The 15,850-nt window shown below is 34.3% G+C and overlaps 2 protein-coding genes across 4 annotated transcripts; one reads left to right on the top strand and one right to left on the bottom strand.

Annotated features, from left to right (window-relative positions):
- Positions 1–2,013: 2,013 nt before the first annotated feature.
- Positions 2,014–4,515, bottom strand: LOC131929343 (uncharacterized). Its single transcript, XM_059285455.1, has one exon. The coding sequence runs from the start codon at positions 4,119–4,121 to the stop codon at positions 2,991–2,993; it is 1,131 nt and encodes a 376-aa protein (XP_059141438.1). The 5' UTR covers positions 4,122–4,515; the 3' UTR covers positions 2,014–2,990.
- Positions 4,516–4,634: 119 nt separating this feature from the next.
- Positions 4,635–14,147, top strand: LOC131929342 (selenocysteine lyase). 3 transcript variants are annotated; one of them, XM_059285453.1, is made up of 13 exons: positions 4,635–4,717; positions 7,194–7,335; positions 7,507–7,578; positions 7,757–7,785; positions 8,045–8,222; positions 8,881–9,008; positions 9,204–9,362; positions 9,523–9,629; positions 10,428–10,464; positions 10,731–10,814; positions 12,128–12,230; positions 12,705–12,774; positions 13,990–14,147. In XM_059285453.1, the coding sequence occupies exons 2-13, from the start codon at positions 7,218–7,220 to the stop codon at positions 14,129–14,131; spliced, it is 1,227 nt and encodes a 408-aa protein (XP_059141436.1). In that variant the 5' UTR covers positions 4,635–4,717; positions 7,194–7,217; the 3' UTR covers positions 14,132–14,147. The 3 variants fall into 3 exon arrangements, with proteins under 3 accessions (XP_059141436.1, XP_059141437.1, XP_059141435.1); XM_059285454.1 differs by lacking the exon at positions 4,635–4,717 and adding an exon at positions 4,867–4,963 and having other exon boundaries at positions 9,523–9,623; XM_059285452.1 differs by lacking the exon at positions 4,635–4,717 and adding an exon at positions 4,867–4,963.
- The last annotated feature ends 1,703 nt before the right edge of the window (positions 14,148–15,850 follow it).

The raw sequence follows: 15,850 nt of genomic DNA, 5'->3' as shown, positions 1-15,850 counted from the left end.
GTTCGGGGGGCGGTAAAAATTTTTCGGGGGGGGGGGGGGGGGGGGGGGGGGGGGCTTTGCCCCCCCGAAGAGATGCCTGGAAGAAACTCTGGTGCTTACCCGTAAAGTTTGAACCAGCGGGCAGATGAGGCTTGATAGCTGGGGCGATAGATTGCTAACTTAAGTTCGCTTTCGACAACTTCTGCATCTACCTATTGCTTAGCATTCTTTTTGACTAAACCATCCAGGGTTGAGAGAGGCAACACGATGTATGATCTGATTATCTAATACCCAGGTACCCCCACCCCTTGTAATTCTATTGTTTGTCTGTACCCCTGTCTTCCACGTAGAATTATCTTTAGACATAATTTTTTAAAAATTTCCACATCATTTATGTTCATTGATTTGTTATAGATGGGAAGACGGGGCCTAGGGGGAACCATGTGAAATCATTTTTAATACTATTGTAAAAACGTTAAAACCCACCTTCAACTTCTAAAAATATAATGTGTTTTTTTTTTGTTGGCACATACATCAAACCCAGTATTTAAATGCGCAAAACCTCTTCTGATTTACATACATTACAATAATTTGCGAACTGAAAAAAAAGACCTTTGCTGTTGGGCATTTTGTTGCCAGTGCAAAACGGCACAGTGGTGTCACGGAGTAAGAAACGCCAAATCTGGTCAGTATGCCACAGGAGGCGTCGCGACCATTCTGGTGTCAGTGTCGGACTATCATTTTTGCGCCCCCACCCTTACATTTCTATATAATTATTCCTGTCTGTGAAAACGCCCCCCCCCCCCCCCTTCCCCAGTTGGAAAGGTTTGTTTAGTGGACAAAACACGGACCAGAAGTATTTTTCCCCTTGATAGACTGGTGGATCTACTGCAGTGATTATTGTTCTACATTAACTCACGCACTGTTGCCTAATACAGTAATAGGGGTGCCCATAAAGGTCATTTATACTATCAAGTCCACTTTAACCTCTGAAAAGAGATTTACCACTCTGGGGGCTGCTGATCAGGATTACTACTTGAATAAATGGTATAATTGGTCTAACTGCATCAGGGGCGTCCTTTCTATTTCGGTACCCCCAATATATATATATATATATATATATATATATATATATATATATATATATATATATATATATATATAGAGAGAGAGAGAGAGAGAGAGAGAGAGAGAGAGATATTTATATAGATATATATATAGATATATATAAATAGATATATATATGGATTTTGTATTTTTCCAAATTTTTTTTAACTACATGAATAAAATTTATATGTGAATAAAGTTTAAGTCTTTTTAAATTTTTTATCTGTCAATATGTGGTATTTTTGTTTCTTTAAGACATGTTTAAAAGTGCATTCAATTTATTTGAAAAGTATTAGTTTTGAAAAAACAATTCACCATTTTGTGAGGGCCCTAGGTTCTAGACTATTCCACCCTACTCTAACCTAAACTCCAATTCCAAATGACCCTCAACAGTCTGGAGCCAATTAGTTATGAGTTCATTTGTCAGGAGCCAATATGTCAGGGCTATTATTATGACTGGGTTGTTTTTCCCGGGTCATAATAACAGTGTCATTTGACAGTGCACAGTGCTGATCACACTAACCTCTTATACACCTACGCCGAGGTCACAGAAACAAGTGAACTCTACTTCACTCGCCCCATGCACCGTCAGGTTTGAAAATGGAACCCCACCTGCTCTGACTGTATTAGTCAGATAACCGAATTATATAATCCGATTTATTTTCTCTTAAGCTTTTAACAATGCAAATCCATACAAAATGTATTGCAATCTAGTCAAGTTGTAGATTTACGTTGACAAAAAAGCGCCAAAAATGTTAGTAGGCGGTTTTTACCAGCCACTAAAGGGCATTTTTTTTACACAATCAATATAGAAAACAAATCAGATTGTAAAGCCTTGTAGTTGTAGCCATCCATTCTCTTAACTTTGACTATGTAATTATAAAATTATAAACTACTCACATTTACTCACAGGTAGACAACAAGGTGTGTTAGAATGCACATTTTAATCAAATATTTCAACAGTTACATTGAAGGATAAATTATATATTAAAAGCAACATGGGATAAATATTACAATATATATCTGTTTACACTTGGGAAAAAAAACCTTGCTTCCAATTCAATGTAAAATCATGACATATTTTAGTATTTGTATATTAGCTTTACTATTGGTATATGGTCTAGGCTTTAAGAGCAAGACATTATGAGCAGTGGCCAGATTTCCCACTGGGATGTACTTGGGGGGGGGGGGGGGAGAGAAAATTAAACCATTTGCAAAGACCATACAAGTTCCTAACCCACAACTTAAGTATAGATCTCATACTCTCCACTTGGCCAGACATCACATTTCAAGTTGACAAAAATTTGTATTGAGACTTCTTATGGGGCTAGAGTGACACCTGAGTAAAAAGACTGCTTGCTACAGTGTTAGTGAGCAATAATTGGAAATGTGTTCATGGGAGTATTTAATCACAAGCATTAGGTATTAAGCCTACTTGAGATTATAGTATAGCAATTGGGCTGTTGAAGTAGATTATCTATTTATAAATAGGCCACAATTCTTATCTTTTTATGATTAAGATTATAAAACATTGCCTTTTACTTTTATTTATTCCAATCAACTTTAAACTTTATGCCCTGTATTAAATATGGGTAAGTTTTTTTTCCCTGTAAATAAGTAAAATACCCTTTCCAACCAAGGGACAGGTGAAGTAGAGTTCACCTGTTTTTATTTCTGGCATATGAAAAGATAGTGTGGTTAGCACTAAATATATTTGATAATTATCTCTACATGTAGGTCTATAACAGTCTTTTCTAAATACATTTTTGATATAATTATTATAATATTAATTATAATTAACATGTCTGTTTGAAGTTGCACTTGCATATTAAAATATATTAGTATTAAAAGTTTTGAAAGGCACAATTGAAAAGCACAAATGAAAAAAAAAATGTATGCTTAACTTAATGTAAATATTTTTTATACACATCAGGAAGTGTTTCATATAATCCTCTTGATTTAAGGATCTCTTTATTGAACAATTTGGCATAATACCGCTGTCCTGTATCGCATAAGCATGTAACAATAGTATGTCCAGGTCCCATCTCCTTAGCAACTTCAAAAGCAGAAGAAACGTTAAGTCCAGTTGAAGCTCCAACAAAAAACCCTTCTTCATGTAACAGGCGAAATGTCATATTTATTACATCAACATCCATAACAGCCCGGGCATCATCTATCGGTGCATCTTTTAAATTTTCTGTTATTCTACCCTGGCCTATTCCTTCAGTGATAGAATCACCAGGTGTTCTTTCTATTTTTCCATGTTTGAAATAATTATAAAGGACACTACCTTGTGGATCAGCAAGTATCACCCTGATTTTACTATTCTTTTCTTTCAAGTAAGTTCCAACACCAGACAGTGTACCCCCTGTTCCTGTACCAAAGGTAACAGCATCTATTTTGCCACCAGTTTCATTCCATATTTCTGGACCTGTTGTTTCAATATGAGCTTGTCTGTTTGCCCTATTGTCAAACTGGTTAGTCCAAACAGCATTGTCTAAACTTTCAGCAAATCTCCGTGCCTGATGATTGTAATTGTTTGGATCATCCCATGGGCACACTGGTACAGTTGTAACAACTGCACCAAGAGTTTTCAAAATGTCTATTTTTTCCTGTGATTGATTATTAGGCATGAAAATTACACATTTAAATCCCATGGCAAGACACAAGTGTGCTAAGCCAATTCCAGTGTTGCCAGCAGTTCCTTCAACGATTGTACCACCAGGCTTCAAATTTCCTCTTTTGATTGCATCTTGAATCAAATAATAGGCAGCCCTATCTTTAACAGATCCCCCTCCATTGCACATTTCAGCTTTTGCTAATATATTACAACCTGTTTCATCACTAATTTTATTAAGACGAACAAGTGGAGTTCTTCCAACCATACCTACAAGGCCATTGCGTATACTAGTAACTTCACAATTGTAATGTCGAACTGAGATAAACACAGATGTTGCATAGCACTTAAATCCCTTCATAATCACATATTCTCTCCTCAATACAGATTTTACAGCTGTTAATATTATGGCCGACATACTACTCGATTGAGTCAACAACAACTCACTCTTTATAACAATTGTAGATAGATCTAGATCTAGATCTACTAATGACAATTCTGTCAAATTGACAATCTCATCTGACAATCAAATGTATTGTATTTTTACTATTTTTTATTTGTGGAAAGTTTCAAAATTTTATAAATTAATAGGGGCCTAAATGCAATGAATAGCTGTTTTAGGCATAGATCTATAAAATGTGTTTCTGCCGCGCCTCCGACCTACAAAATACATTTTGTAAGGAATCTAAATTTTATATCTAGATTCTAGATCTAGACTAGTTGCCGTGTCATTGTTTGTTGTATTCACTTCTTAATTCACGTATCACTGTTGTATGTACATGTATTGATTGATACCTGAACATCGTCCTCGAAATATTGTTTTGAAGTCAGTTCTAGCGGTTAAAAAATATAATAATGCCGTATTGCGCGCTGTGCGCATTACTATTGTTAAAACAAACTTTAAAAATACTTAGTATTACTTAGATCTAGATAGATCTACTTGACAAACTTTTGCGAACAAATATGTTGAAGTGATTTCGTTAAATTTAGATTCAGAAGATCTTTAACTTACAGGTTTGTATAATGAAGAAAAACACATTGAATATTATATTACTAGATCTACTAGGCTGCTCTCACAGTTTTTTTTTTACCTAAATGGCTAAGAAATCGGTACAGGGATTAGGATCTAGTCCGATCTAGGGTTGGGGGAGGGTAAATCTGAAACTGCTCTAAACTGCGTAACAGAAATTAGTTTGTCTTAGATCTAGATCTAGACTCTAACTAGGCCTAACCTGACATTGTGAAACGACACGCTACATAGTTGTTTTATTGTATACTTTTCAGAAATTCATGATTTGTGAATTTGACACTACCCTCCTCCCCCCCCCCCCCCCCCCCGTGAACGTTTTAAAGTAGCCATCCATGTCTGACGACAGTTTACTTACAGACGTCAATGAAAAGAATTGAAAAGATCAAGAAGAACTTGTTACCTCCCCTTAGTTTCAAAAACTAAATTATCTGCCCCTAATAGTAATAGCTGCCTCTGATTCAACCTGGCTCTACGATTGTAAGCAGTCAGCATGACCCACAGCCAGTGTTTCTTCCAGACTTTTTTCTCCGGGGGGGGGGGGGGGGGGGGGGGGGGGGGCACTTGAAATTTTCAGGGGGGGGGGGGCGGTAGACTTTCTTCGGGGGGGGGGGGGGGGGCGGACACTGTTAAAAGTATAAAAGTATATATTTTCTATATAAATTATATAAATTTCATTTCGTTCGGGGGGGGGGGGGCGGTAAAAATTTGGGGGGGGGGGGGGGCAAAGCCCTCCTGAAGAGATGCCTGGAAGAAACTCTGCCCACAACTCACCAGACTGGTAGGTGGTGGGGGTGATATCGGGTCTGTTGAGCATGCCTTGAGGAGTGGAAAGTGAGGGAGAGGGCAGGAGGAGGGTTAGATAGTCAGCTTGTTTTGTGGTGTCCACAAAGCCGATGAAGAGAATTATAATATATGTAGATTATTTTTAGTCATTTTTAGATTATGTAAAAATTGTAATGTAATATATAGGCCTATAGACCTTAAGTCTATAATTAGCATGTTTATTAGTATTAGTAAAGTAGTACTAGATCTAAGTACTTGGCTTATTTTGTTAGTTCAAGTTATTTTTTAATGTCAATATGTTGACTAACCATATCCCGGCCTAACACCAACCAGTCCTACCCTACTACGCTATGCCTAACCCTAATTTCTGGCATAGTAGCATAAAAAATAAAGCTAGTTCAGTAGTTGAGATTCAAGCAGGGGCGTAGCGAGGGGGGGCGGGGTTGCGGACCGCACCGGGTGACACCATTTAGGGGGGTGACACCAAGGCAAAAAATAGCAAAATATATAGAGAAAAACTCGAGGGGGGGGGGGTGCAAATCGAAAGTTTGAGGGGGGGGGGGGTGCAAATCGAAAACTTGAGGGGGGGGTGCAAATCGAAAATTTGAAAGTTTGTCCCTGGGAAGGGTCTCTATGCCTCTGGGGGGGGGGGGGTGACACCATTAAGTGCCGCACCGGGTGACACCCGACCTCGCTACGCCACTGGATTCAAGTACTACTTACTTACAACCTAACACATGCATTTTCAATCATCCAATGGCCTTATTACACAGCTAAGTTTCCTGAATGATTTTTAACAGGACAAAAAGGTTACAAAATTGTTTTTTATGGAGCCATCTTAAAAAGGGAAGTGAAGTGGTATTGCCTATAGATCAAAATTGGCATGTCTTTGATCTTTTCTCTGCTAGTCCACAAGAGTGATAGTTAACATATTATGCAATCTCAGCTTGGCTAAGATTAAAGAACCTTAATCCATGTTACCAACAAAGTGATTACAAACTTTGTTAGGGGTTAAAAGCAGGTGGCAGCTAGGATGGTGTTGTTGCCTCTAGGGCGAACTAAGGGACTTGCATCACATGTCTTAATTAATAATTATTGCTTAAATACAACTCAGAACTGTTTGTCTATTATTCTATTTTGGACTCAAGTCTGCTCAACAATCAATTCATATTTTTAAAAAGTTTAACAAGTTTCATATTCATTAGGCCTATAATGTTAAACACTATAGTTTTGCTTTGAGAATGCCAAAAACTTCTTTACATAATAAATCTGGACCAAGGTCAACCATTTTGTTTAGGCATTATCAATCACTGTGCCAATTAAAATTCACTAAAATAAAACAAACCTAACCATAGTTATAAAATGTGTTAAGTTTGTTTTGCAACCAAAGCCTGAGGTTTTGAATGAAGAATGGCCTTGAAAATATATTGTTAAAGTTAAAATTTAGAGGCAACAGTAGAAAATTGAGACAAAAACTCTTTCCACAGTAAAATTTTAACCGAAACCAAAATTAAGCAACCAGTCAACATCAATACCAAAATAGTTGGATTTGAAAATACAATGGTTAAGTTGTTTTCAATGGAATTGGCATATGTTGAGGGTTACCTGTAATTAATTTGCACTAGATGCTGCTTATCTGTTCTATAAGATGAATTATAATTATTTTTATTATACTAGATAATAAAAAATTATAAAAGATAAATGGAAGGTGTTTATTTAGACTACAATGCAACAACACCTTTAGCATCAGAAGTTGTTCAGGCTATTTCTGAATCGCTGACACAGTCATGGGGAAATCCATCTAGTTCACATATAGCAGGTATGTTCAGAAATGAAAACTTAACCACATAATTCTCATTTTATCAGTAAATATTGCTTATAAGAATTTAAATTTTCATTCGATGGTGATAATGAACAGTATTTGTTGATAATTATAGCATGGAAGAACAATTTTATTGATGTTTCAGAAAGTAAATAATTCCATTCTTAGGTGTAAGTGCCAAAAACACAATAACTACAGCACGAACACATGTTGCTAACATGATTGGAGCCAATCCTCCAGGTGGACTTTGGAATTTTTCTTAGGATATCCAACATTGGTTTTAATGTTAAATAATTTTTTTACCAAATATTTTTATTATTCTAACTTTATTTTTAAATTTTAAAATCATATTCTAGTTACATAAACTGGCATGCTTATTACAAGGTCATTTTTACAGTGTTAACTTCTATTATTTCAGATATTATTTTTACATCTGGAGGAACAGAGGTAACAAAATTAATCTTGTCACTGCTAATGACATACTTGTTTAGCTAATTATTATATTTGGGCAAACATTTAGTAAAAATCTATATTATATTTTCTTTTAAGGAATGACAAACATTTTATCATAATATTAACTATTAACTTTACCATTTGCAGTACACTTTGCCGATCTGTTGGGCTATACATATTTCAGTATATTTAGGGGCTTGTATTTACACATATGTTATAACAGTAATTTAGGTTTTGAATATTTTGTTTATAGGGGAACAATTGGATTTTACATATTGCTAAACAACAGTTTCAAAAGCAGTTATCACTGAAAGATCAACAAACAGGAGATAACAATGTGTGCCTTAATCGACCTCACTTTATAACCTCCAATATAGAACATGATTCTATCAAACTTGTCTTGGACCATTACAAAGCTGAAGGGTTGGCAGGTATAGAGAAAAAGATAGGAATACATTTAGTATGAACAATAAAATCTGCTGATTATAGATATGAGTGCTATTATTTTTAGAATATGGTTGAAGTTTATTACCCAGATATGTGAATTTTATAAAACAGATGTGTTAAACTTACATAAACAAATGTGTGAATTTTGTATTAAAAATGTGTGAATTATAACGTGATGTGTGTACCTAGGGCCTAGGACATTATCCATTTATAGCCCTTCTGCCATAGATATTTAGATATATTACCCCATGCAAAATTTTGTTTTAGTAAGAAACAAATAATTTTATAAAATGAAGAGGCATTTTCTAAAATGGTCTAACATTGCATTTGTAGGTACTCTTGCTAGACAAAACTGGAAAACTGGCTTATTCCATTAAGATCATTGACCAACCTAATCCTCTATCTAAATTAATCCCTATACCTAAACTCATCCCTTATACACTATATTTTCCCTACCCTAATCCTATCTTTAACCATATCCCTAACCCTTTTCATAACCGTGTCCATATCAGTTACCCTAAACAGATTTCTATCCTTCACCCTAATAACAGGTATTTGAATTTTATTTCCCATGTGACATGTACATTTTATATAACGTGTGAACTTTATCTATGACATGAATGTGTAAACTTTATATAACAGATGTGACAGAAGTCCCTGTACGCCACTCTACTGGAGCTGTCCATGTTGATGATGTGCTAGCAGCTATTCGTCCTACAACTGTACTCATTACTATTATGCTTGCTAACAATGAAACAGGTGTTATCCAGGTACACAGACTGTTTTAAACATTTTCTCTAGTAATCTTGAGATAATCCTGACTATACTGACTAATATCTTAAACATTTTCTATTTATGTCTTGTAATCTCAAGATTTTGTTATACAGAAAATACTAAAATTTTGATTTTGTTATTTGGAGTATTGTTTCAGCACAAAAAATTAATACTACATGCTTAATCTTAAGCCTATTTCAGCAGTGAGTCAAAAAGTTAAGTCCCTGAAGAGACAGAAAGGTGAAACTGAGAAGATTTTTATCCACACAGATGCTGCACAAGCCATTGGAAAAATTCCTGTCAATGTTAAAGAACTTGGTGTTGATTACCTGACAATAGTTGGTCACAAAGTAAGTCAACATTTTGATGTAAGAAAATTGCTTTGTTGGCCATAAAATAAACCAGAATACTGATAGAAGATATAATTCTTTGTTCTCACCAAATATTAAATTTAGAGTTTGGCTAATATTTATTTTTGTCTAGTTTGATAAATATCATTTATTTCTCTAGTTTTATGGTCCAAGGATTGGCGCTATATATGTAAAGAATCCATCTGAAACCACACCATTGTATCCTATGTTTTTTGGTGGAGGACAAGAAAGGAACTTCAGGCCTGGGTTAGTGAATAATTTTTTTTGGAAAGTTAATTGTGTTAAGTTTTATTATTAGGGTTGCCAAATATAATGGGTAATGGACATTGACCAGTGATTGACAACATTTTGAGACAGAAGAGCCAACAGCTACAATTTACAAAATGTCCCAGTTTTTAAAGAGTCACTAACACTTTTATTTCAATATTATGGTATTTGAGTATGATTAGTTAAAAATACATTTGAATTTCGATTTATAAGAAGTCGCTTTAAATATGAAAGAACATTTATTCATATAAAAATATACACATTTCGCACAAAACATTATAGTATTTTAGGTAGCTCTGCTGGAATAACAAAACTAATTATCTAATAATATTACTATAGCTATGGGACTATCCCAACCCACTTTAGAAGTGAATAACTTAAAAAAACTATGTCACTCATGGTAAATATAATGCATACTGACAGATAGAGAAATGCATTCTGAATAGACAAACATCCCACATTTAATAATATTCGAAGTTGGCACTTTGGCAGTGGCAAGCATGGAACAGTCACCATGGGGCTGACTACAACACAGCTGTGGGACTGTCAGCTGTCCGTATACTCTCTACTCCATCTATCCAGTTTAAAGTTGTTGTTTTTATGAGTTTTGAAAATAAAATAATTTAATTATGATTATTTGTGCACAGAATTGGAGAGCCGCATCTTGAGATCAAAAGAGCCGCCATGCGGCTCACTTAGTGCTCTAGACCTGTTTAACACATAGACCTATGTTGTTGTTGTTCAATTAATGCTTTTTTTTTTTTTTAAATTTCATAGTACAGAAAATACACCCATGATAGCAGGGTTAGGAAAGGTAGGTGTATATTTTTTACATGCTCTTATTCAATCCATTTATCTACTTCATGTGGAAATAGTGGTTTAAATAGATGAAATAAAAAATTTAAAATCAAAAGTAATTGAAAAGAGCAATACAAATTGAACTATCTGTGTTAAGATTTAGCTTAACATTACTAAGAAATCCTATGATTTATTTGCACTTTTTTATGTAAACAATCATGGGTAGCATTTTACTTATTCTTAGTCCTGTTTTCTTATGATAATATTTTCTGTGTACCTCAGGCTGCAGAACTTGTCTATAAGAACCTACAGCACTACCAGTCCCATATGCTTGATGTAAGGGATTACTTGGAACAGAGACTAAAAGTAAGAATTAGAGGCTAATGTCAAGTTTGAAATTTAAGATTCTATCTACTACACCTGTCAGATCAACACAACTGCCCAAATGAAATCTCGTTTACCTGATCCACTGTGAAGAAGTCAAAACACAAAGAAAGAAATATAGAGGAATTTTCATGATTAAAATGAGGAAGAAATGGTGAAAAACATTTATTGTGACAAAATAAGTTAGAAGGAAAATTGATTAGCTACATTCATATATTCTATTTAAGAACACTGTTTTGTTTGAACTTTTTGGTTTGGTCAAATTGCAACCATGCTTGTATCCCTCATCAATGCTTAAAATTTCTATTTTTAAAAAATGACTTTTCCTCAAAGTTCAAAGCAATCAAATAGGTAGGCATGACTGTAATACTAGCCATGGGTAGCCTACTCGTTTCACTTGAATTATAGGCCTATAAATTTTTACTGACTTATTTGGAAAAAATAGTTTATAAAATAGTTATTGGTCAAAACGCTATGTGCTTTACTACATGTTGAATGATATTGGTGACAAAGCAAAAAAATAACTAAATATCTAAAAATCCGACACATTTAAAATAACATAGGCTACCAATACCTATTAGAAAAATTAAAACCAAATTAGATACATCATTAGTCAACACAACACCATATTAAATGCACACATTGATTAAGAGACTTAAACGATTCCTTTAAAAACCCGGCTATTCAATGGTCATTATGTTGGTTTTTTTAAAGTAATTTGTATTTGTTTGACCGAGAAAATCCTATACATTTCATAGCTTACATTTTGATAAGTAGATTTATAGAATCTAGATCTAGATCTAAATCAAATTTGAAGGAAATAGTTCATTTATTCTAAAATTGGAAGATGATGCCAATAGTATTTTATTCTTTTTGTAGTTTAAAAATGTGGCATGTGATGTCGTTGTTTATTGAGTTCTTGTCACAACCATAAACAATTACCGGTTGCACAATTAAAAATGTGTTTCTATATTCGAATATTGCTTTATTTTTATGTTCTTTCTTTAAATAAAATTTAGTTTATACATTTAAAACATCCAACATATTATTTTCAACATAAGTCCATATCTTTAAGTTCTCCAAATATCGCTTAACTTAAGATAGTGATCGCATAGCATCGAGACATGCGGACAAAGAGAGAGAGATAGAGAAGTGCGCACATGGGCTTTTATATATTAGAAGTTGGGAAAGATGAAGAGACAGCTGTCATAATTTTTTTGTCAGTTGGTGCAGCTCTTAAGTCGATAAAATAAATCTAATAATTGCACGTTTTAAATAAAAATAAAATTTTTCAGGAAATCTTTGGAGAGCATGTTATTTTCAATGGGAAAACCAACAAAAGTGATCGACTACCAAATACATGTAATGTGTCTTTTGTCGGTCCTGATATGATGAAAGGTATATTTTTAAAGAATATAAAAAACAAAATTATTTTATTAATATCTTAAAAAAATACAATAGATTTGTAAAATGATATTTCTTTTGAATTCAGTAAACAAAATCAGCTTTGGTCAGATTTTACTTTACATCAATCACTGATTCATCAATTTTACTTAAATCATCAATTTTACTTCACATAAATCATTGATTCCTCAATTTTACTTTACATAAATCATTGATTCATCAATTATACTTCACACCACTATTTGATTTATTAAGTTTACTTTACTCCACTCATTGATCCACCAATTTACTTTATTAATATCAATGATTCATCAATTTTACTTTACAGTACATCAATTCTTGATTAAAAAATCAAGAAAATATAAATTAGATTTAGTATAAGCTCACAGCACTAACCATAGTATTGGATCAACATACATCAGTCTATGAGTTTTGATGGATCATGAGATATTGTATCAATTTTGCCAGGTCATGAGATTCTGTCTAGCCTAACCAGTATACAGGCTAGTGTGGGAGCTGCTTGTCATGCACAAGACAGGTCTGTTTTAAATTGAGTGTTGCCTCTTGTCAGTTTCATTTATTTGGTACCAGAAGGATAATTAATGTTGTAATCACAAAACCCTAACTGGGCAATATACTTTGTTTTCTAATCATCTTTTTAAAATTGTTTGACACTTCCCACCTTCATCATCAAAAACATGTCAGACACACTTAAAGTAACATCCTCATCCCCTCTTCCATATGTTGCAATTATTCTTCTTTGGAACATTAATTACTTTCTAAATATAAATTGAGCTAGACTTTTGCTACATTTTTAATACGTTTTTATTAACTCAGCTTCGCGTTTGTTTGTTTGTTGTTAAAATTGACATCGAAAATTAGCCCACTTCTGATTGCTCTAGAGATCTGAAATTTGGCATGCAGGCTACTTTCGCCTAACAATTTCAGATGCAATCATAAAAACTAGCAATTAGAGACCGTAATTAGCTTAACTTAATTACGCCCCAAGGACCATAAAATTGAGGACATGATTTCTAAAGATACCGACAAGACTGGAGGCCTATTGACACAGTTACTTCGGCCCCAATCGATGTGAGCGCGCTGGCCGTGATCGTATAGTTATTAGTACTTCGCGTTGTGGCCGCGACAACCCAGGTTCGAATCCTGGTCGCTCAAGATTTTTAGTCTGTGTATTTATAAACACTTAGTCAAGTCATACTTAATCAAGTCATTAGATAAAGTAGAAAATAAACTATATAAAAAACTTTTTTAAAAACCACGTTTTTCATGTGTAGCAACGGACTAAAAAGGAGAAAATAAAATACTTAAAAAAACTTTTTAAAAAAACACGTTTTTCTTGTGGACTAAAAAGTAGAAAATAAATTTTTCTTTTGTGCTTCCTCGAGCTGTGCAGGTTCTTGTAATGACTGACAAAAAACGTGGGTCGGGCAGATGGGTCGGGAAATTTGATGGTGAACGTACCCACGTTTTTTGTCAGTCATCACAAGAATCTGCACAGCTCGACGAAGCACAAAAGAAAAATTTATTTTCTACTTTTTAGTCCACAAGAAAAACGTGGTTTTTTAAAAAGTTTTTTTTAAGTATTTTATTTAAAATGTCAGAACCTCTTCTCTTATCTCACCATCATAAATGTTTGAATCAACCCCACGTCCCCTTCACCATATTAGTGTTAGAACATTTATAAATGACATCTTAGTAGTGGAAACTAAAATGATGTCTTTCATTATTTCAGGCCATCCCATATTCTGCTTGCTACAGGAGCAACTGAGTTTGCTGCTTTCAGAGCTCTGCGCATTTCTGTTGGAAGGGAAACAACAAAAGATGATATAGACTTTGCTGTAAAAGAATTACAATCATTGCTTATTCAAAAATAAAACATGCAACAATTTATTTTACATGCTTTTTTTTTAAATTTACATTTTAAAATATTTTAATATAAATCAGCCAGATTGTATTTATTAACTTTAAGTTCAAAAGAAAAAACATATGTGCATAATAACTAAAGATTAAATTTGTTGGTTTTTAAATACAGAAGATTTGGCTATTTAACAAATTCAATGCTTGCTAAGTTCTGGCTCTGTTGCTTTCATCTGGATACCAACTACAAAACCCTTTTTGAATGTTTGAGATGTGGTCTAGACACTGGCAACAGCATGGGTGAATGTTTGAGGTGTTAGCCTAGACAACATGGATGAATGTTTGAGATGTTGGTCTAGACAAGATCCTTGGTTAGTATTGAGATGTTGGTCTAGACAAGATCCTTGGTTAGTATTGAGATGTTGGTCTAGACACTGGCAACATCATGGATGAATGTTTGAGATGTTAGCCTAGACAATATCACGGATGAATGCTTGAGGTGTTTATATAATTTCTGTTTAGCCAATGGTGAATATAAATTTTGACAACTCAATTTGTCATTTCAGAAAGGCAAGTTTTTTAAAAGTTTCCGCTGGACTTTCTCTATCCCCTTCTGACATAGCTCAGTGTTTTTGTCCAAAATATATTATCCCGTGTATGGAAAATGATGTGGCTGTCCTGACATGGTATACCCAATATTATCTCCCTTGTTCAAGCATAACGCAAATTATGATATGAGTACCAAAATGTACAGCATGTCACCATAGAGTAAAATTTTAATATACTTAGTTTTAGAATGATGCATTTTATTTGAAGAATACACAATTTGTAAGCTATATAAAAAAATAATGGCTTTAAATGTTTAAATATTTTCCTCATATTGAGGTCAATGGTTTGTTGTAATCCAATTTGAAATTGTACAGCAATACAAAAATGAAAGTTTAGCTTCAATTCCTGAAAAAGAGGTGCATGAATACAAGAGTGAAAAACAACAAGAAAGTTCATGTTTTTACTTAGAATTGTTTTTTGTCAAATGTCATGTGTACAGATTCGACCACCATGTCGGAAGTGGCTATAGTTTGTTGAGTTGAATACATTACAGCATAGAGGTGTTACTGACATCACAGAATAAAGGTGTCACTGACATCAAAGCATAAAGGTGTCACTGACATCAAAGCATAAAGGTGTCACTGACATCACAGAATAAAGGTGTCACTGACATCAAAGCATAAAGGTGTCACTGACATCAAAGCATAAAGGTGTCACTGACATCAAAGCATAAAGGTGTCCCTGAAATCACAGAATAAAGGTGTCACTGACATCAAAGCATAAAGGTGTCCCTGAAATCACAGAATAAAGGTGTCCCTGAAATCACAGAATAAAGGTGTCACTGACATAACAGCATAAAGGTGTCGCTGAAATCACAGAATAAAGGTGTCCCTAAAATCACAGAATAAAGGTGTTACTGACATAACAGCATAAAGGTGTCCCTGAAATCACAGAATAAAGGTGTTACTGACATCACAGAATAAAGGTGTTATTGACATCAAAACATGACGGGGACATTGACGCTGCCGTACAAAGAGTGTAAGATTGCTGCCCTACTGCGGCCCTATTCACATCTTTTAGGGGGGGGGGGGGGTGGAGAGAGTGATGTGTGAATTTTTCTTCTAGTCGACTAGATCAAGCCTGGCTTTATGCTGTGTTGTAGCAAATTAATGAAGGCACGTTTCTGG

Source organism: Physella acuta, unplaced genomic scaffold (genome assembly GCF_028476545.2).
Source record: "Physella acuta isolate Inbredline_101_S28 unplaced genomic scaffold, ASM2847654v3 ptg001618l, whole genome shotgun sequence".
Taxonomy (NCBI): Eukaryota; Metazoa; Mollusca; class Gastropoda; family Physidae; genus Physella; species Physella acuta.
Note: the sequence above shows the minus strand (reverse complement) of the source record. Positions and strands in the feature narration are given on the sequence as shown.

Bases quoted from the DNA above. Each gene is read 5' to 3' on its own strand.
- LOC131929343 (XM_059285455.1), bottom strand. From the start codon at position 4,121: ATGTCGGCCATAATATTAACAGCTGTAAAATCTGTATTGAGGAGAGAA.
- LOC131929342 (XM_059285453.1), top strand. From the start codon at position 7,218: ATGGAAGGTGTTTATTTAGACTACAATGCAACAACACCTTTAGCATCA. The intron at 7,579-7,756 runs GTGGACTTTGGA...CTATTATTTCAG, and splicing joins GATTGGAGCCAATCCTCCAG to ATATTATTTTTACATCTGGA. The intron at 10,465-10,730 runs GTAGGTGTATAT...TGTGTACCTCAG, and splicing joins TGATAGCAGGGTTAGGAAAG to GCTGCAGAACTTGTCTATAA.